Source organism: Trichomycterus rosablanca, chromosome 17 (assembly GCF_030014385.1).
Source record: "Trichomycterus rosablanca isolate fTriRos1 chromosome 17, fTriRos1.hap1, whole genome shotgun sequence".
Lineage (NCBI taxonomy): Eukaryota > Metazoa > Chordata > Actinopteri > Siluriformes > Trichomycteridae > Trichomycterus > Trichomycterus rosablanca.
Window position 1 is genome coordinate 14168354 of NC_086004.1, and position 24147 is coordinate 14192500.

Here is a 24147-nt window from a genome sequence, read left to right on the forward strand (position 1 = left end):
GTTAATTGGTGATACAAAATTGTCCATGACTGTGTTTGACATTAAATTGTGAACTGATGAACCTTGTGTAATGAGTAACTACCGTTTCTGTCATGAATGTAACCAAAGTGTAAAACATGACGTTAAAATCCTAATAAACAAACAAACACTGACTGTTAAATAAATTACATTATTGTGTAATTATTACTAGATATGATTTTGGTCTGATTAATTAAAATTATGTATTTAGGTAATAATTAAGTCATTTAGACCTGCTTATAATCTAAGATTGAATTGATTAAACTTAAATTGGATTAAATTAAAACGTCACTGGTGATTTATCATTGAATGATTTCAGTAGCCTGGTTTATCTGATTTAATGTATTCAGTGCAAAATGTAATGTTGAATATTACTCAGACTGGACAATATGATAGTGAGCTCTATTTAACAATATAATGTATTTGCTAGAAAAGCTTTTGCTTATTATCGCTCTGCTGGAAAACAAACCACATCACAAAACAGTAGATGAAACTGTTTTCTCCATGTGTGAGAAATGAACAAGCCTTGTGAAGGAGATGGATTTTATTTATTCAGGACTCCAAATGACTACAATCAGAGTTTGTAATTAAAAGGCACTCCAGTGCTGTCATGTGACTGAGAAAACAAACACCCCCCCTGTTTTTGTTTATACAAAAAGCACAAAACATACATGACTTATACATTTCATGATATATAATGTTGTGATAAAATATTTTGGCTACATTGCACACCTATATTTTCTGTCATGTAAGTTAACAATTGTATTAATTTAAGCATCAATCTTTGTGATATGTAAATCTAATAAATGCTGATAGTTAACATTATATACAGAAAACTGCAAACATCCAAATCAATGCATGTTGAGAGATTCACTGGAAGCTTTCTCGTCTCATCTGTGTATCAATACTGATGGGTGATTTCTGTTTTTATCATCGACACGATGAGCCGCTGCCGAGATCTCTCCTCATTCTTATCCCACCCGGGCCTGGATATGGTCTTTGTTTTCTTTCTTCTTTCTATCGTACCTCTCATTATTCGGCTACTGGCACGGAAGCATGCCAGAGACGCTTTGCCGCTAATTATGCATAAAGCCTCGCTGCCAATTAGCAGAAGTCTCCCCCTGTCCTTCTCGCTGAGTTTTACATGCTAATTCATTTGACATATGATGTATAAAATTCATTATGTATTCTGAGTAGTTTGCATGGCTTACTTCAGTCATAATAAGAAATGCTCTGAGAGGTTTAAGGTCTTGGAATTCTTTGTTTGCGTGGTCTTGAGGGGTTTAAATTGGACAAATGCAGAAAAATTTTAATAATTAAGATGCAAATCTGAAATCAATAGATTAATAAATAAAACTAAGATATATTATAATATATATATATATGAGAGAACGAGAGAGTAAAATTGGATATATTCATATATTATTGATTATATTTAGTAATGTTTAAAAAACAAATGAATATATATAAATATATATATATATATATATATAAATGTAAGCATTTGTTTTGTTTATTTGTGTGTGTGTATATATATATATATATATATATATATATATATATATATATATATATTTATATTAGGTGTATTAGGTATATTTAGCAAAATTAGTAAAAACAAATACATTTCATATATTATATGTGTAATGAAACAGGTGGTATATATTTTATTTTTTATATATATAATGTGTACATATAATGTATATTATTGGATATATTTAGTAAAGTTTGATTGATGCATTTTTATCAAATTGTATCAACTATATCCAATAAAATATGTATTACCTGTTTTATTTCAATTCTTTTTTTAAACTTTTATTTACTATTATTTTATTTTTTAACAAACCTAAAACTATAAAAACACCTCCACTTACACACACGCTCACAGACACACACACACGAGTGAAAATTTATTGTATGCATTTCTATCTAAAATTAGATGAGTAAAAATTGTACAGCTCTGTGTAGTCGCTGAATGCATAATTTCACTCTGTAAGTAACATATTTGCGCGCCATCATAAAAACATGACTGATTACAAAGCTTTGCGTCCTCCCAATGGTTAAAGTGGCGCAACTATAAATTTGTCACCTCTGCTTACACGAGGAACAAGCCTAATGAGAAGGACAGTTTTACGTGGGTAGGCTTTTGTAGCTGTGGGTCTGGAGCGAAGGCCAGAGAGGCCAGACTTCCTTCAGGCCAGAGAGCTTCAGAACAGAATGATTGGTTCACATGCACCTTAGATAAATGCCTTTTAGTGGCTCTCGCATGATACGAGCAGCTCTGTGTGCTTCTGGAAGAGAGACAAATTTCTATCATACCGGGGTCTTTTGCTGTCGCTGCTCGTTTAGCAGTTCAAGCTAAAAATATGTTCTTCGGTTTATATGGTCTTTACAACATTCATACATATTGATCATCTTTTTTTTTCTTTTTGGGACATTTCTTGACCAGGGAAAAGTGCAAGTAGTACTCAATATTTTATTTTTGACTGCTTAATAAAATGGAATTTAATTTGTTAAAAATACCCGACACCACTTGTGACTGAAGAGACACTAATAAACTTACTGTCTTAAATAGATGACCAGACAGTCAGACCTACAGGATGTCAGCATGCAGGTTCTAAACTAAACTATACACTGATCTGCCATAACATTAAAACCACCTCCTTATTTTTACACTCACTGTCCATTTTATCAGCTCCACTTACCATATAGAAGCACTTTGTAGTTCTACAATTACTGACTGTAGTACATCTTTTTCTCTGCATGCTTTTTAGCCAGCTTTCATGCTGTTCTTCAATGGCCAGGACCCCCCCAGGACCACTACAGAGTAGGTATTATTTGGGTGGTGGATCATTCTCAGCACTGCAGTGACACTGACATGGTGGTGGTGTGTTAGTGTGTGTTGTGCTGGTATGAGTGGATCAGACACAGCAGCGCTGATTGAGTTTTTAAACACCTCACTGTCACTGCTGGACTGAGAATAGTCCACTAACCAAAACTATCCAGCCAACAGCGCCCCGTGGGCAGCGTCCTGTGACCACTGATGAAGGTCTAGAAGATGACCAACTCAAACAGCAGCAATAGATGAGCGGTTGTCTCTGACTTTACATCTACAAGGTGAACCAACTAGGTAGGAGTGTCTAATAGAGTGGACAGTGAGTGGACACTGTATTTAAAAACTCCAGCAGCACTGCTGTATCTGATCCACTCATGCCAGCACAACACACACTAACACACCACCACCATGTCATTTTCACTGCAGTGCTGAGAATGATCCACCACCTAAATAATACCTGCTCTGTAGTGGTCCTGTGAGGGTCCTGACCATTGAAGAACAGGGTGAAAGCAGGTTAAAAAGGTATGTGAAGAAACAGATGGACTACAGTCAGTAATTGTAGAACTACAAAGTGCTTCTATACGGTAAGTGGAGCTGATAAAATGGACAGTGAGTGTAGAAACAAGGAGGTGGTTTTAATGTTATGGCTGATCAGTGTATATATTTAAATATTGTAATGTTAAAAATTTATCTGTCAAATTATGGTGCATAGTGATACCCATGTATAAATACTTCTCTTGTGCAGTTATTTGAAACCAGTTTTGTATCTTTTCAGCTAAGCATTGCTTATCAAGCGTTTAAGCAGACGATGTAAATATCTCAGCGTACTGATAGTAAGTGTGAGTGTGAGAGAGGGAGACGGAGAGGCAGAGAGATAGAGAAATTGGAGTCGAGGAACCACCGTGGAGCTGAGAGCTTAAAAGGGCCGGAGAGATTGTCTCGCCCCACAGCACAGCTCAGAATGATAAATGTCTCTCTATCTCAGGATTTGTCGAATACAAACACATTCATATTTGCGTCCATGAAGAGATTAGGTGACTTGGGGATTGCCCCAGCAGTCTTTTAACTCATTTGGGAAAGAACAGGAGCGAAAGTAGATGAATTCCGTCGTTGTAGTGTTGTTACGTCGAAACGAACAAATGTAAGCATTCAAGCATTAGAGAGCCAACCTGGCATTATTATTTGTCAAACATTCGCTTATTTCTGTAGTGGTTTGTTGTACGTCTATGAATAACAATTGTTTAACCCTTGGCAAACTGTCTCAGAAGAAGCCTAAGCCAACAAAATCCAAAGTGATAGAAAGTGCTTTTGTACTGTATTTATTTACTTCAGATTTATACACATCCTTTCACAGCAAGAAGATCCTGGGTTCAATTCCCAGGTGGATTCTGTGTGGAGTTTGCATGCTCTCCCCGTATCTGTGTGGGTTTCCTCCCACAGTCCAAAGACATGCAGTCAGGTGAATTGGAGATACAAAATTGTCCATGAGTGTTTTTGATGTTAAAGAAGTTGAACTGATGAATCTTGTGTAACCGGTAACTACCTGTCCTGTCATGAATGTAAAACATGACGTTAAAATCCTAATAAATAAATAAATAAATAAATAATTTTAAAAAATGCAGCCACTGGTTGTGAGCATATTTGCAGTGAGTAAATCCCGGTGAGGTTAAAGGAGCTTCCACAAGTTGGAAAGAACAATATTATTAAGCAACACTTTGACGTTCCCCATTGGTGCAATTCATACAATAATATATATGTAAGGGGCGGCACGGTGGCTAAGTGCCACAGCAAGAAGGTCCTGGGTTTGATCCACAGGTGGGGTGGTTCGGGTCCTTTCTGTGTGGAGTTTGCATGTTCTCCCTGTGCCCTTGTGGGTTTCTTCTGGGTGGTCCAGTTTCCTCCCACAGTCCAAAGACATGCAAATGAGGTGAATTGGAGACACTAAATTGTCCAAGGCTGTGTTTGATATAACGTTGTGAAATGATGAACCTTGTGTAATGAGTGACTATCGTGCCAGTCATGAATGTTTATTAGGATTTTAACATCATGTTTTACACTTTGGTCACAAACAAACAAACTATATGTAAGGATGTTATAACATGCCAGGCATCAGACTGATAGAAGATATAAAAGCTGCTAGTCACTTACAAAGAGCTGGAGAATTATCTAAAAACAAAAGGAAACATTTGCATAAAGAATAAGGATGACCTACACTGGAAGCCCACACACCATTCTTCTGCTAAATAAAAAGTGCTGTGTATTAAGAAATGGGTCAAATGAAATTAATATAGGACTTTTTGTCAATAATTCCACTAGCCATTGTGTTGTCTTATGGTTAGGGCCCTAATAAACTCAATGTGCTTACTTTCACGGACCTTGTTTTTCAAACAGCACAGATTTTATGGATTTAAAAAAAAAAAGTGCCACATCATTAAATGACACTAATAAACTGAAAGATAGAATAAATAAAAGCTACAATACACAGCACAGCCTACCCTAATAGTTGACTATAAACCTAGAACATTGAGCAACGGTGTCAGATCCGAAAATTCATCTTAGACATTTTGACTAACCGATTGCTAACCAAATTGCCGTAGGATTGTTAGGTCTGCCTCACAAATTTCACAGCAAATTGCATATTACACGGAAAAAGGCCCGTTTTACGGTTTTAGGTAAGGCCTTACTTATGGATCAAAAATTATTCACCAGTATGATTATCAGCAAATAAGATTTTCTCGATCTAATTTCAACCTAGGATTTGACGTTTCTTAAAGTGACCCCAGATAATCACATAATTTGTGACGAACGACAGGTTCTCTACTGATGTTGACCTCCACTCTGATTGAGGAGAGCGACACTGACACATGCCCCCTCTGACGAGTGCAGTAGTCGATTTCAATATTTCACCTGCACGAGGCGAGTTCATATTTGGATCAGCTTTGTGTATGGAGAGACACACCCTGATCCCATTATTCCACATCTCTGTGCAGGCACCATCAATCAGCCAGCAGAGGCCAATCGTTGTTTGTGTAGGTAGCAGAGCTGAGATTTGTACCAACAAGTTTGAGATGTCATCTCTGTGCTAGAGTGTTTTACAGCTGCTCATCTGGGTGCCCCCAGCATTGTATTTTAACGTTTAGAAGTTGCAGGTCACGCTGACTTAGTCAAACCATGTGACCGATTAAAGGCCATTCCAGTTCAGTTTTTGCGTTATGTTGATTGACCCAGTAGAAGTAGAGATAGTATAATATTAAATTGATATAAAATAATAAAAATGGGATGGGGCTGGTGTTGCATTTGCCTAATGTAGACACAGAAAAGAACGTTTGAATCTGCTGAATCTGTTCTGCTGACTAAATACACTAGGAAGGTGTGGCGGTGTGAACTGAGTGAGGGTGGGAGCGGGAGAAGCGGCATGATCGAACCCTAAACCTTAGACCAAGACTTAATTAAAGTGTATATTATTCCACTCATAATCAAAAGTTTAGTAAAGAGGCAAATTAGTATTTAATTACTCTGGTAAAAAGGTGAAAACAATATTTTGGTTTTTATTTCTCTTTTAATTATATTAGCAGTATAAAAATAGGAGAATGTCAGGCCGCTCAGGTGGCGCAGCGGCAAAAAAAAAAAAAACACGCGTAGGCTGAGCGGCCACATGAACAACGATTGGCCTGTTGTTCAGATATGGGTGGGATTAAGCCGGATAGGGTCTCTCTCTCATAACTAATGCAATTACGACCTCTGCTTGCTGATTGATGGCGCCTGCACAGAGATGAGAAAAAGAGTGCTCTCAGGGTGTGTCTCTCCGTACACAGTGCTGAGCTGCTTTGCACTCGTCAAAGTGTAGGTGACAAGATGCATACGGCATGCTGCCCACATGTGAGAGGGGGAGTGGGTTATCTTCATTCTCCTCAATCAGAGCAGGGATTGGCATTGGTGGAGAGGAAGCATGACGCAATCGGGCAATTGGACGCGCTAAAAGGGAGAAAAAGCATAAAATAAAAATAGAAAAAAAATTAGGAGAATTTCAATTAAAAGACGACAAATAAAATGTTAAATAGAACAAAAGTTTACCAGCTTTTAAACTTGGCCCCTTTAAAGGCTAAAATCAGGTCATTTTTGTCTTGATTAGGTTAATTAAAGTAATTTCTTTATTTTATTTTATTTAAATGAGTGGACTTGTGCTTGCTCATCGCAAATTATTATTGCAGTATTATTACTGCAAGCTCAAACTGTAGTCCTTTCATAGCTAGAAAGTTTTGAGGATAAATGAAGCACACATACGTGTTAAGTAATTCCTCCCTGCATATCTTGAGTTTCATTTTTCACAGCTGTCATTGATTTGTGCTGTAAACAAAACATACAGTCTTCCTCATTTAGCAGTATAATGAGGGTTTGGATTCTTCGTGGCCTGTCTAGTCTCTCTGACAGCTGTGACTCCTGTTTTACTCCCCACCATGAGTGAAAAAGTGGATGATTAGCATCCCTAAGCCTTGCATTTTAAACAAAGAATCTTGAGAGATAAGTATTCGCTTCGTCATAGCAGCAGACGTGATTGTTCAAAGGTGTTGCCTGATTCATTGTGAATCTTAATGTTCTGTGTATCATGTTGACTGAAATGAAATCAAACCAAATGTGAGAAATCTACATGCTGCTGGATGTTGCAGTGCTACTTCTCATTATGTGACCCGGTTTTGGTTTTCTTGGATGTCAAAATATTGTCGTGTTAAGCGCTGATAGTTTTAGGTTAATAGTCATTCTGAATTACGCTTGATTGGTCTTTTCCGGGAGGTGCTCATCATTAGACCCCCCTCAGTGAATTCTGAGATATGAAAATTTGCATTACGTTCACTATTGTTTTCCTTGTTGTCTGTTAATTCCGGTCTGCTGGAGAGCTCACTGACCCATGCAAAGTGTAAGAAACCCTCATCGACCCTCCGTCTGTGGTCTGATATTAAACCTAGATTTATTATGTTAATAAAAATATTATATGTACTTACCTATAAATACTATAGGTATTTAATTGTTAATAGGGCAGAGATTCTTTTTTAGTTTACATATTTATACATACACACACCTATCTATCCATTTATATATATATATATATATATATATATATATATATACCTCCTTGTTTCTACACTCACTGTCCATTTTATCAGCTCCACTTACCATATAGAAGCACTTTGTAGTTCTACAATAACTGACTGTAGTCCTGTTTCTCTACATACTTTTTGGCCTGCTTTCATGCTGTTCTTCAATGGTCAGGACCCTCACAGGACCACCACAGAGCAGGTATTATTTAGGTGCTGGATGATTCTCAGCACTGCAGTGACAATAACATGGTGGTGGTGTGTTAGTGAGTATTGTGCTGGTATGAGTGGATCAGACACAGCAGCGCTGCTGGAGTTTTTAAATACCGAGTCCACTCACTGTCCACTCTATTAGACACCCCTACCTAGTTGGTCCACCTTGTAGACGTAAAGTCAGAGACGATCGCTCATCTATTGCTGCTGTTTGAGTTGGTCATCTTCTAGACCTTCATCAGTGGTTACAGGACGCTGCCCACGGGGCGCTGTTGGCTGGATATATTTGGTTGGTGGACTATTCTCAGTCCAGCAGTGACAGTGAGGTGTTTAAAACATCCAGAAGTGCTGCTGTGTCTTATCCACTCATAGTTACACAACACACACTAACACACCACCACCATGTCAGTGTCACTGCAGTGCTGAGAATGTTCCACCACCCAAATAATACCTACTCTGTGGTTGTCCTGGGAGAGTCCTGACCATTGAAGAATAGGGTGAAAGCAGGCTAACAAAGTATGCAGAGAAATAGATGGAATACAGTCAGTAATTGTAGAACTACAAAGTGCTTCTATATGGTAAGTGGAGCTGATAAAATGGACAGTGAGTGTAGAAACAAGGAGGTGGTTTTAATGTTATGGCTGATCAGTGTATACAGTGTATCACAAAAGTGAGTACACCCCTCACATTTCTGCAAATATTTCATTATATATTTTCATGGGACAACACTATAGACATGAAACTTGGATATAACTTAGAGTAGTCAGTGTACAGCTTGTATAGCAGTGCAGATTTACTGTCTTCTGAAAATAACTCAACACACAGCCATTAATGTCTAAATAGCTGGCAACATAAGTGAGTACACCCCACAGTGAACATGTCCAAATTGTGCCCAAATGTGTCGTTGTCCCTCCCTGGTGTCATGTGTCAAGGTCCCAGGTGTAAATGGGGAGCAGGGCTGTTAAATTTGGTGTTTTGGGTACAATTCTCTCATACTGGCCACTGGATTTTCAACATGGCACCTCATGGCAAAGAACTCTCTGAGGATGTGAGAAATAGAATTGTTGCTCTCCACAAAGATGGCCTGGGCTATAAGAAGATTGCTAACACCCTGAAACTGAGCTACAGCATGGTGGCCAAGGTCATACAGCGGTTTTCCAGGACAGGTTCCACTCGGAACAGGCTTCGCCAGGGTCGACCGAAGAAGTTGAGTCCACGTGTTCGGCGTCATATCCAGAGGTTGGCTTTAAAAAATAGACACATGAGTGCTGCCAGCATTGCTGCAGAGGTTGAAGACGTGGGAGGTCAGCCTGTCAGTGCTCAGACCATACGCCGCACACTGCATCAACTCGGTCTGCATGGTCGTCATCCCAGAAGGAAGCTGACGCACAAGAAAGCCAGCAAACAGTTTGCTGAAAACAAGCAGTCCAAGAACATGGATTACTGGAATGCCCTGTGGTCTGACGAGACCAAGATAAACTTGTTTGGCTCAGATGGTGTCCAGCATGTGTGGCGGCACCCTGGTGAGAAGTACCAAGACAACTGTATCTTGCCTACAGTCAAGCATGGTGGTGGTAGCATCATGGTCTTGGGCTGCATGAGTGCTGCAGGCACTGGGGAGCTGCAGTTCATTGAGGGAAACATTAATTCCAACATGTACTGTGACATTCTGAAACAGAGCATGATCCCCTCCCTTCGAAAACTGGGCCTCATGGCAGTTTTCCAACAGGATAACGACCCAAAACACAACCTCCAAGATGACAACTGCCTTGCTGAGGAAGCTGAAGGTAAAGGTGATGGACTAAACCCAATTGAGCACCTGTGGCGCATCCTCAAGTGGAAGGTGGAGGAGTTCAAGGTGTCTAACATCCACCAGCTCCGTGATGTCATCATGGAGGAGTGGAAGAGGATTCCAGTAGCAACCTGTGCAGCTCTGGTGAATTCCATGCCCAGGAGGGTTAAGGCAGTGCTGGATAATAATGGTGGTCACACAAAATATTGACACTTTGGGCACAATTTGGACATGTTCACTGTGGGGTGTACTCACTTATGTTGCCAGCTATTTAGACATTAATGGCTGTGTGTTGAGTTATTTTCAGAAGACAGTAAATCTACACTGCTATACAAGTTGTACACTGACTACTCTAAGTTATATCCAAGTTTTATTTCTATAGTGTTGTCCCATGAAAAGATATAATAAAATATTTGCAGAAATGTGAGGGGTGTACTCACTTTTGTGATACACTGTATATAAGAAGTTAGGACACCCCATGAAATCCTTTGTCTTTTTGAACATATTTAAACATATGGACATTTGAGCTTCATTTGAACAGTACTGAGAGATAGAGCTTATATCACTAAACAAAAAAATACTTCTAAACACAAGTTGTAAAATGTAATGAACAAAAATTATAATTTATTGTGAGGAAAAAGTTAGGACACCCCCACATTTATTACTACTTAAAATGTAGAAAAATTAGAATCCGGTGCACCACATCAGCTGCAATGATTAGACCATCGTTAAAGGACATTGGAGTTTTATTTAAACCTCAGACATTAGTTTGGTTTGCTCTTGATTGTTGAAGTAAGTAATATTACCATGGTGAGATCTAAAGAGCTTTCTGAGGTCTTCAGAAAGAAGGTCGTAAATGCATCTGAGTCTGGGAAGGGATTTAAAAAGATCTCAAAACAATTAGAAATCCGCCATTCCACTGTCCGGAAAATCATTTACAAGTGGAGAACATTTTAAACAACTGCCAACATGGCCAGGTCAGGCTGTCCTAGCAAGTTCAGATGTGTAAAGAAGTCTCCAATAATCCTACAATGTCATCACGGGAATTACAGGTAGCTCTTGCCACAGTTGATAGCAAGGTACATGCATCTACCATCAGAAAGAGACTGCACAAGTTAGATTTTCATGGGAGGTGTGCAGGGAGGAAACCCTTGCTGTCAAAAAAAAACCATCAGGGCAAGACTAAAGTTTACCAGAGAAACACCTAGACAAACATTATTTTTATACATGCTTACAAATATGTATGTTATATTTATGAAACTAAATAGGCAAAATAATGTATTTATAAAATATTATAATAACAAAAAATGTGCATGCTTACAAATGTGGATGTTTCATTTATGAAAGTAAAAAGCCAAAATGTATTATTTATAAAATATTATAATAATAAAGTAATTGAAAAATAATTAAAACATAATTTTTAGTGAATATATAACTCAGTACTTGCAGGAATTGTCATTGTTTGTTTTGGCTGCTCCTGTATTTAGGGGTTGCCACAGCGGCTCTGGTCCACATGCCAGACTTGACACAGTTTTTATACCCCCCCCCCCCCCCCCCCCCCCCCCCCTTTATATTTCAGCATTTACAGCAAAAAATAAATAAATAAACAAAGCCTATATTATCAACTCCTATTAAGAGGATTTTAAAATGCACAGTAATCTTAAGCCTAAATTAAAAAAAATTGAACAGTCCACATTTTTTCGGTTAATACATCGCATAGCAGAATAAATGGTGTGTGTTCCTGCAACCTCTAAACCATAACAAAATGTTGGCCTTGTTCCACCTCCAGAATTGCCAAGATTCTGTCAAGCAAAACAGAACTACAGTGTTGCATCTATGATATGGTGTCCCTTGGCAAAGTATTGTGTGATTAGTTAGAACAGAGACTGTCTTTTTTTTTTTATACAGTCAGTCTGAGCATGCAGTTTGAAAGGAGGGGAAAAAAACTCATGTAGTGGCTAATTTAATACGCCTGTGCTGGGGCAGTGCATCTGGGAATGGCATGCTTGTAAATGGTTGAGTATTGCCCACCATCTTTATTAGAGGCTACAGTAGTACACAGGTATTAGAGTTAAATAGAAGCTAAAAGAATGCAGAAATATCTGTTAGTAAAATAAAATAAATAACAGAAATTAAATCAATTAAAAGAGAAAAATAAGAATTCGGGTGTAGTTTTTTTTTTTTTTGCACCAGTTTAAGTCAGACAGACAGATCATCCATTCCAGAGATATTACATAATGCACATGTGTTTATTTATAGCTTTCCACAACACACTTACTGATTTAAGCTTTTAGGTTATTTTTGACTGATGACTGATGCTGTTATATCCCTCTAATGAGCCAAAACATTAGAACCAGCCCCAAGAAATGTGCATGCTAATAAAAAGACAGATTAGATACATTCAGCTTTGTTATTGCTCAGTACAGTTACAAGGCAACAAAATGCAGTTAGCATCTACCAGAAGTGGTAGCGTTGTGCAAAAAAACAAAGAACATCAGCAAACTTATATATGTATTATTATTTAGGTCTGTATACATAATAATATTATTAATAATAATAGTAATAATAATAACAGCAATAATAATAAGCATAGGAATGGGAAAACTGATACTAGGTATGTATAATAATAATAATAATAATAATAATAATAACAGCAATAATAATAATAACAGCAATAATAATGAGCATAGGAATGGGAATACTAATACTAAATATGTATAATAATAATAATAATAACAGCAATAATAATGAGCATAGGAATGGGAATACTAATACTTAATATGTATAATAATAATAATAATAATAATAATAATAATAATAATAACAGCAATAATAATAAGCATAGGAATACTAATACTAGGTGTGTATAATAATAACAATAATAATAACAATAACAGCAATAATAATAAGCATAGGAATGGGAATACTAATACTAAATATGTATAATAATAATAATAATAATAATAATAATAACAGCAATAATACTAAGCATAGGAATACTAATACTAGGTGTGTATAATAATAATAATAATAATAACAATAATAACAATAATAATAATAATAATAATAATAACAGCAATAATATAAGCATAGAAATTGGAATACTAATACTAGGTGTGTAATAATAATAATAATAACAGTAATAACAATAATAATAATAATAATAATAACAGCAATAATAATAAACATAGCAATGGGAATACTAATATTAAGTGTATATAATAATAATAATAACAGCAATAATAATAAGCATAGGAATACTAATAATAGGTGTGTAATAATAATAACAATAATAATAATAATAACAGCAATAAAAATAAACGTAGGAATGGGAATACTAATACTAGGTATGTATAATAATAATAATAACAGCAATAATAATAAGCATAGGAATACTAATAATAGGTGTGTATAATAATAATAACAACAATAATAATAATAATAATAACAGCAATAATAATAAGCATGGGAATACTAATAATAGGTGTGTATAATAATAATAACAATAATAATAATAACAGCAATAATAATAAGCATAGGAATGGGAATACTAATACTAGGTATGTGTAATAATAATAATAATAATAATAGCAGCAATAATAATAAGCATAGGAATACTGTTACTAGGTATGTATAATAATAATAATAATAATAATAATACTAATAATAATAACAGCAATAATAATAAGCATAGGAATGGGAATACTAATACTAGGTATGTGTAATAATAATAATAATAATAATAGCAGCAATAATAATAAGCATAGGAATACTGTTACTAAGTATGTATAATAATAATAATAATAATAATAATACTAATAATAATAACAGCAATAATAATAAGCATAGGAATGGGAATACTAATACTAGGTATGTGTAATAATAATAATAATAATAATAGCAGCAATAATAATAAGCATAGGAATACTGTTACTAGGTATGTATAATAATAATAATAATAATAATAATAATAATAATAATAATAACAGCAATAATAATAAGCATAGGAATGGGAATACTAATACTAGGTATGTTTAATAATAATATTAATTTGCAGATATGTGTGAGGTGGAAAGTTGGTGCAAATGATAATAAATGATAATAAATAATAAATAATAGGTGTTGTGTATTCATTGAGATATTGAGACTTTTACTTTGGAAGAAGATTGACAACAATAGGTCCAGTGAGTAGTCCGCCAATCAGTTTGAAATGACTAGAACTCCACTTGAAAGAAAAATAAGCAGAATATATATATATATATATATATATATATATATATATATATATATATATATATATATATATATATATATATATAATAACATTTTTATTCATATAAAAGTAAAATTAAATACTAAATAAAAACTCAAAATGAAGTAAAATAATAAAATGCAGGTATCTGCAAGTAAAACCAGCATTATCCACAAAGTTGAATCAGTTCATCTGGACACAAGTTTGTTGTAGAGATACGTTTCGTCACTCAATACAAATGACTTCTTCAGACTGAAGAAGTCATTCGGATTGAGTGACGAAACGTATCTCTACAACAAACTTGTGTCCAGATGAACTGATTCAACTTTGTGGATTTGTGTACCTGGATTATTGAGCATGCATCAACACAAACCAGCATTATGTTAAAATATTATACTAAAAAAAGCTAATAAAGCATCTAGGTTGGAGGTCAGACAGGAAGGATGGACGATTACTGGACGATTACCTCCGAGATTCGAACTTGTGTCAAGTGTCAGCGCTAGAGGAATATAAACCAATTTAGAAATTGATGCCTGCAATACACTGGGACAGAAAAAACTTGGACAGAGGCATGTTTACCGCTTGGTCAAATCACCTTTTATTTTACTTATACTTTTTAATCGTTTGGGAAATCAAGGTAATCAAGGTAAAAATAATACACACTCCACAGACTGTACACAATAATATTTAAAACGCAGGTATCTGCAAGTAAAACCATCATTATGTTAAAATATTATGTTATAAAGGTAATAATGGCTAAAGGAAGGCTAAAGCCTCTAGGTTGCATTATGAGGTCAGACAGGAAGGACGGACGATCACAGTAGAACAAACCGGTACAATTATGGAATGTTCATTTTCTTTCCATTGTTTCTGTCACAGTAATTCCAGTTTGCTCTCTAATTCATGACTCGATGTGTCTCTGTTTTCCTTACAGCTATCTGCCATGGTTTGATATTTACTACAAGCTGCTCAACACTTTTGCAGACTACTTAATAAAGCATCAGGTAATTATTCAGCTTATTTTTAATAATACCCTGAATACACACAAGGGCTCCAAAAATGCTGAAATGTGTTCTTTTTTTGGGCCGGACCTCTGCTCAGCAAACTGGCAACGTCACGGCTGCCTGCCAGCGAAAAAAAAGTACCCTTCGTCACTCCATTAGTGTTTCAGATGAGACCGCAGTCGAGGAAAGCAGACCGGCTTGTTACGCAGAGAAGTGTGCAGACAGTGGAGGGAAAAGCAAAAGCGTCGCAGCTCAGTTAGTCCAGCCCAGTTAGTCAGGCGGCGCCGTTTGGCACTCGTGTGTTTTGCTTTGCTGCGTTGTTGACATTTAACAGACCAAACATGGAACAGGAAGTCAATCCTCCGTGATTTACTGGAAAACAAATCTCTGGAAAATGCACTGCGCCAAAAACCCTGAATGTTTTTTTTTTTTTAACTATAGAGCATAGTGTGACTGCATCGGCTAAATTAAAGGAGAGAAAGTTTGAGATCAGTAAAGTAAATTGCAGCTTATAGGAAACAATTTACTCAGCATTTAGCATGCATATATTTATATAGATAGATAGATAGACAGACAGACAGACAGACAGACAGACAGAGTATTATAAACAATATATACAGACATATACATATAAATATAGAAATAAAGATAAAAATATTGTTATAGGTATAAATATATACAATTAATAAAGTATCGGTTATAGCTGTAAGCATATACAGTAGGAGCAATAATATACACAGATTGTACACACTGATCAGCCATAACATTAAAACCACCCCCTTGTTTCTACACTCACTGTCAATTTTATCAGCTCCACTTACCATATAGAAGCACTTTGTAGTTTTACAATTACTGACTGTAGTCCATCTGTTTCTCTACATACTTTTTTAGCCTGCTTTCATGCTGTTCTTCAATGGTCAGGACCCCCACAGGACCACCACAGAGCAGGTATTATTTAGGTGGTGGATCATTCTCAGCACTGCAGTGACACCGACATGGTGGTGGTGTGTTAGTGTGTGTTGTGCTGGTATGAGTGGATCAGACACAGCAGCGCTGATGGAGTTTTTAAACACTGTCCACTCACTGTCCACTTTCAGTCCAGCAGTGACAGTGAGGTGTAATAATACCTACTCTGTAGTGGTCCTGGAAGAGTCCTGACCATTGAAGAACAGCATGAAAGGGGGCTAACAAAGCATGCAGAGAAACAGATGGACTACAGTCAGTAACTGTAGAACTACAAAGTGCTTCTACATGGTAAGTGGAGCTGATAAGTGTAGGGAGTGGTATGAGTGTAGAAACAAGGAGGTGGTTTTAATGTTATGGTTGGTGTGTGTGTGTACAGCACCCTGTTTAAGGTATCCTTGCCTTGTGCCTTGGGTTTCAGTGGTTCCAGTGAATCCAGACCCACTGCAACCCTGATATTTCCATTTTCAGCATTTAGCAGACACTTTTAATCCAAAGCGACTTACAGTACTGTGACAGTAAATTGTCTAAGCAATTCAGGGTTAGGAACCTTGCCTAAGAGCCCAATGGTGGCAACCTGGCAGTGGTGGGGTGTTAACCAGTGACCCTCTGATTGCTAGTCCAGTACCTTAACCACTAGGCGGTTCATGCAGATTTCATTTTCATATACATTTTTGACATTTAGCAGACGCTTTTATTCAAAGCAACTTACAGTACTGTGACCGTACACCAACTAAGCAATTGAGGGTTAGGGGACTTGGTCTAGGGCCCAACAATGACAACCTGGCAGTGGTGGGGCTTGAGCCAGCGACCTTTTGATTACTAGTCCGGTACCTTAACCGCCAGGCTACAACTGCCCAAATAATAATAATAAAAAAATTTATATAATGTTTTAATACCTACTGTAATTATTATGTGAGCTCTAAACTACTCCTCCTTATATAGATTTAGCAAAATAAAACTTAATTCCTTGATTTTACCCCTTCTCCAAAGCTAAGATGATGCATCCTAAGTGAATCTAAATTTTAAACGCTGGGACAGATGACTTGTATTCTAAGCGACGTGCACGTTGACAGACGAGCAAAGACAAGAGCGTTGATGGTTTGGGGCGAGGGGAAATGAACTGTTTCCTCAGGCTGCGTTCCTGACCGTATGTGTGAACATCCAGGCTCTCGTGAGAGCAGCCACTAAAACACAACACATGCACATAAACACAGCTTTATGTAAAAAAATAAAACCCTATATTATTTCTATTTATTGTTTGAGCATCTGCGTTTCTTTGCAGGATTAGAACGTTGGTACTGAGCAGCATGTCGTGTCTGAGAAAGTAAACTGTGCCCGTGTTGTGAGAGCTCGTGAAAGACCAGCATTATAATCCAGGGTTTTTTTTGTGGCGGAGCCTCTCTCCAAAGACTCTCCAAAGAATGAGAACCTACAGTTAATTACGAACAGCCAAAGACGGCCATTAATCATTCCCAAAATAATAAGCGTATGCCGTGGCCTAGCTTACCGTCTTTTAACCTCAGGATTGCTCGTTAAACACGCGCCTCGCGAACGTTTCCTCCCCTCCTCCTCCAGTCCTGCTGCAGGAATACAGCACGCATGCCGACTCAAACTCGGTCATTGAAATTTGTCACCCCGCAACCTGTTCTAAAACCAGTGTGCTTTTCTTTCAGGAGGACGATCTGAACAATGTGTTGGATACGCTGTATGAAATGCCCGTGCCCAAGCCAGCCACGACTGTATCTTTGAGCGTGGTATGTACCTGAGCACAATGGTTTTAAATACAAAAGCTGCTTTTTTCTTGCTAATAAGCTACTAATAAGCTTTTCGAATATTATTAGATCCAGCTGCACATGTGGCTTACTGCACCCGTAACAAGTATCTATAGTACAGAAGTGCATATATGTTTGACATTTTGTATAAAACTATTACTAGTTGGTGAACATGTGGTGTCATTTGTATGTCAGAATTTTTTTATATATATATATGTACCATAATAATATTTATTTTATACTTTTTTAATACAGTGTCCCTAGTCTGGACACACAGGCAAAATGCATATTGTCTATACATTTTCGATTTAATGAGATTTGAACACATAACCTCATTTGAAACTCTTTTAACATTCTGAAGGCAGACACTTGACAAACTGAACCTGCATAATCAAAACTCATAAATGACATTCATTTCAGTTTCAGTATTTGTTGGAGGGCTTCTGCCCTTGTCCTTGCACCACTTTATGATGCCAAATACTACTTGATCATAACAAGTACAGTTCTTTGCTATCGGGTCTGCCACATTTATTTAATGCAATATTATTTCATTATTAAGGCTAATCGTAATTGTTTTTAATTGTTGATTTGTAGTCAACAATTACAATCATGGATAATTCATTACTTGTAATCATGTAACCATTTGGCTTCTTCTACAACAGTTCTATTTGGTATTATTTCATTCTTTTACCATCTACCGTATGTAATATTATGACCAGATGCAGGGCACTGGGAAACAAGTATTTGCTTTATCAACCATGCTATCACTGTTTACGGTGTTTGGAAGTTTTGGTATAAAATTCTATGTGCAAATTATCCATTTTAATTGTTCTGTAAAATAATCAGTAGTAAAACAGAAATTAACAGATCAAAATATATACCAAAATGAAAGTTCTTTGATATTGGGTCTGCCACATTCATCGTAATAGTATTTCATTATTTAAGCTAATCATAATTGTTTTAGATGATTGGGATTAGTTTATTCCACAGGTCTATGCTTTTTAATTAAACATGTTGTTAATCCTGCAAAACATCAATTTGGCTTCTTTACAACAGTGTTATTTGGTATTATTATTTAATTCTTTTACCATCTACCGTGTGTAATATTGTGAATAGATTTAGGGAATCTAGAGAAATCTCAGATCCTGTATGACAAGGCTGGCAAGCTCACAGACAGCATTGCGTGAGAAACTGCATGCTATTTTGCTAAACACTGGCTTGAGAGTACTTCGGAAAATGGTTGTCATTTAACAGTTCGCCATTGCATCCATAAATGCAACTTGAAACTGTATTACTAAAGAAAGGCATACATCAGTTCTATGCAGAAATTTATGATGGTGGTACAATAAAAAAGTCATGTTAAAGAAAAAAAAAGTTATCCCTTAAAGTCTTTTAATATTCTTTTAATAATAATGTTTTGAAAGAAATACAGCACGTAAAAACGAAATGCAACTGGTCCTCATATTGTTCCTCTTCTAGAATAAGATAAGATATAAGATAAGATATCCTTTATTTGTCATATATACATATACAGATGTACAGCACAATGAAATTCTTTCTTTGCATATCTCAGCTTGTTTGGAAGCTGGGGTCCGAGCGCAGGGTCAGCCATCGTACAGCGCTCCTGGAGCAGATAGGGTTAAGGGACTTGCTCAAGGACCCAACAGTGGCTGCATAGCAGAGCCTGGATTTGAACCGCCAATCTTCCGGCTGATAGCCCAAAGCTCTACCCACTAGGCTACCACTGTCCCATGTATGGAAACATTTGCTTTATCAACCATGCTATCACTGTTTAAGGTCTTTAGAAGTTTTGGTATTTAAAATTATTTAAATAATGTCTTAATTTAAAATGGTTGTTATTTAATAATGTCTTAATTTAAAATTATTTGTTATTTAAATTCTTAATTTAAAATAATTTATTTAAATAATTTATTAATTTAAAATAATTTATTTAAATAATTTCTTAATTTAAAATAATTTGTTATTTAATAATTTCTTAATTTAAAAACATTTATTTAAATAATTTATTAATTTAAAATAATTTGTTATTTAAATAATTTATTAATTTAAAATAATTTGTTATTTCAATAATTTTTTAATTTAAAATGATTTATTTACATAATTTCTTAATTTAAAATAATTAAATAATTTATTAATTTAAAATGATTTATTTAAATAATTTCTTAATTTAAAATAATTTGTTATTTAATAATTTATTAATTTAAAATAATTTGTAATTAATTATTTATTCATTTTAAATTATTTGAAATAATCTGCAAATTATCCTTCTAAACTACAAAATGTTTGTAAAATAATCAGGAAAGGTTATTTCCCCCTCATACTTTTTTTTCCTCTTACTAATTTTACCTTTTTTTTTAAATTATTTTTAATTTGTATACGTTTATCAGATCATCTCATTTTCATAATTCTATTTTTTGGGGGTTTCAATCATAATTCTACACACAGCAACTAAACAGGGGTAAACATGTTTTTAAGGACACAGATTGTAGAAATGTTAAGGTGGTACTTGAACCACAGTTGGAGAGATAATTGATAAAGCAGGATGTATAAAGTGCTGTAAGTGCTGTTAGTGTTGTTGTAGTCTGTTTCTTTATTTATTTATTTTCCTAAGTGTCGAAGCCTCTACTATGTTCTCGATGTGTACATGATCATGTACCCACTGGGCAGGTCCTAGAAAATCCAAGAAGCCAAAAGTCAGAGAATTATAAGTGAACCAGTGTGGGAGGCTGAGAGAGAAACTGCGGCAGCTCTTAAATCTGAACCTGCCCTGTTAATTGTACAGATTCAAGGTTTCGCTGGTTGGCCATAACATCTTTTTTTTAAATAAAATAAACATCAAAAGGAGCAGAAAAATAGACTTTCCTGCATTTACAACTTTGTAAATAATTAATTTTTATTTCTGTAGTTGCTTGTGTGGTTTTAAAGAAGATAAAGAGTTACTCTCTAAGGCCATATGTTTTATTTTAATAACGTTCATAAAAAGAAAGCTAGAGCCAAAGATTTTACTACTTATTTGGAGGGCAACATATTTCATGTTTAGTGAAATTATCATTTACTACTAATATTACTACTACTAATAATAATGATAAAAATAATTGTTATTATAGTGTATATTATTATAAAACATGCAAAGGAGTGTGTATGTGTTTGTGTACACAAATATACACAAAAGTATTATTTTGTGATGTGACATGACAGGGTTAGACTGGTTTAGTTTACTACGACATCACAATAAATATACACACATAAATATATACATACACACATAGATCTATATATATATAATGTGTGTGTGTGTGTGTGTGTGTATGTATGTATAAGTATATATTTTGAAATACACACATAAATACAGTAGACCCTTGACTTACGAATGTTATTGATTCCGAAGGGCTGTTCTAAAGTCAAAATGTTTGTTAGTTAAACCTGTTTTATAAGAAATCGTGTAAATGGAATTAATCCATGCCACCCCCTTACCTAACCTCTCTAATGTCTTAAATTCTTTTTTTGTTATAAATACAAGTATATTTTCTCTTAAATCTTAAATTATAGAATAGACATTCCTGTAATAAACAATAATAAACAACAATACACAGTAGTACTGTACATAAAAAACACACATTTCAGTACAGTATGTGTGCTTTACCATACACCATAATACGTTTCCTGCTTTTTTTTTTTTTTTTTTTTTTTTGTATAAAATGTGTCAGAAACAACAACTCTCATATTTCTCTGTTATTTCCTTCTTTATTTCAATAATGTTGTATTTTGTAGGTGTAATTGCACGAAAGAAAGAATACTTTACTCAGCGATTTCCTTCTTCTCTCTCACTCACTGTCCTCTCTGTCTGATACACAGTTACAGCTACTGGCAGGAGTAATTATACAACAACAAATGTAATAGATTCATTTTCTCTGCACTGCACTTCCTCTGCACCTTCTTTGAGGCCATTTTAATATTGAGTTTTACAAAATATAAAGAAAATATATATATATATACTGTATATATATATATATATATATATATATACAGTGTATCACAAAAGTGAGTACACCCCTCACATTTCTGCAAATATTTCATTATATCTTTTCATGGGACAACACTATAGACATGAAACTTGGATATAACTTAGAGTAGTCAGTGTACAGCTTGTATAGCAGTGTAGATTTACTGTCTTCTGAAAATAACTCAACACACAGCCATTAATGTCTAAATGGCTGGCAACATAAGCGAGTACACCCCACAGTGAACATGTCCAAATTGTGCCCAAATGTGTCGTTGTCCCTCCCTGGTGTCATGTGTCAAGGTCCCAGGTGTAAATGGGGAGCAGGGCTGTTAATTTTGGTGTTTTGGGTACAATTCTCTCATACTGGCCACTGGATATTCAACATGGCACCTCATGGCAAAGAACTCTCTGAGGATGTGAGAAATAGAATTGTTGCTCTCCACAAAGCTGGCCTGGGCTATAAGAAGATTGCTAACACCCTGAAACTGAGCTACAGCATGGTGGCCATGGTCATACAGCGGTTTTCCAGGACAGGTTCCACTCGGAACAGGCTTCGCCAGGGTCGACCAAAGAAGTTGAGTCCACGTGTTCGGCGTCATATCCAGAGGTTGGCTTTAAAAAATAGACACATGAGTGCTGCCAGCATTGCTGCAGAGGTTGAAGACGTGGGAGGTCAGCCTGTCAGTGCTCAGACCATACGCCGCACTTTGCATCCACTCGGTCTGCATGGTCGTCATCCCAGAAGGAAGCTGACGCACAAGAAAGCCCGCAAACAGTTTGCTGAAGACAAGCAGTCCAAGAACATGGATTACTGGAATGCCCTGTGGTCTGACGAGACAAAGATAAACTTGTTTGGCTCAGATGGTGTCCAGCATGTGTGGCGGCGCCCTGGTGAGAAGTACCAAGACAACTGTATCTTGCCTACAGTCAAGCATGGTGGTGGTAGCATCATGGTCTTGGGCTGCATGAGTGTTGCTGGAACTGGGGAGCTGCAGTTCATTGAGGGAAACATGAATTCCAACATGTACTGTGACATTCTGAAACAGAGCATGATCCCCTCCCTTCGAAAACTGGGCCTCATGGCAGTTTTCCAACAGGATAACGACCCCAAACACAACCTCCAAGATGAGGAAGCTGAAGGTAAAGGTGATGGACTAAACCCAATTGAGCACCTGTGGCGCATCCTCAAGTGGAAGGTGGAGGAGTTCAAGGTGTCTAACATCCACCAGCTCCGTGATGTCATCATGGAGGAGTGGAAGAGGATTCCAGTAGCAACCTGTGCAGCTCTGGTGAATTCCATGCCCAGGAGGGTTAAGGCAGTGCTGGATAATAATGGTGGTCACACAAAATATTGACACTTTGGGCACAATTTGGACATGTTCACTGTGGGGTGTACTCACTTATGTTGCAGCTATTTAGACATTAATGGCTGTGTGTTGAGTTATTTTCAGAAGACAGTAAATCTACACTGCTATACAAGTTGTACACTGACTACTCTAAGTTATATCCAAGTTTTATTTCTATAGTGTTGTCCCATGAAAAGATATAATAAAATATTTGCAGAAATGTGAGGGGTGTACTCACTTTTGTGATACACTGTATATATATATATATATATATATATATATATATATATATATATATATATATATATATATATATATATATATATATATATATATATATATATATATATAAAGAGAGAGAGAGAGAGAGACGGTTGGAGTTAACTTGTTCGTGACGTCACGTGTTTCGCAAATTTCTGTTTGTAATTCGAAATTTGTTCGTATGTTAAGTTGAACAAGATCACTCGTAACACGAAATGTTCGTATGGTAAACTGTTTGGAACCCAAGGGTCCACTGTATATATATACACACACACACTGTGTATTCTGACACCTTTCTATCAGAACCAGCATTAACTTCTTCAGCAATTTGAGCTACAGTAGCTCGTCTGTTGGATCGGACCACATGGGCCAGCCTTCGCTCCCTACGTGCATCAATGAGCCTTGGCCGCCCATTACCCTGTCGCTGGTTTACCACTGTTCCTTCCTTGGACCACTTTTGATAGATACTGACCACTGCAGACCAGGAACACCCCACCATAGCTGCAGTTTTTACGTTTGCCCATTTTTCCTGCTTCTAACACATCAACTTTCAGGATAAAATGTTCACTT

The 24147-nt window shown here is 36.1% G+C and overlaps 1 protein-coding gene across 1 annotated transcript in view; it reads left to right on the plus strand.

Annotated features, from left to right (window-relative positions):
* The window catches only part of dennd1b (DENN/MADD domain containing 1B), a 270151-nt gene that overhangs the window by 148275 nt on the left and 97729 nt on the right, over positions 1–24147 (plus strand). Inside the window, exons 6-7 of the mRNA XM_063013088.1 lie at positions 15139–15208; positions 17848–17928. Of these exons, the coding sequence (XP_062869158.1) occupies positions 15139–15208; positions 17848–17928 (151 nt within the window). The remainder of the gene's footprint in view (positions 1–15138; positions 15209–17847; positions 17929–24147) is intronic.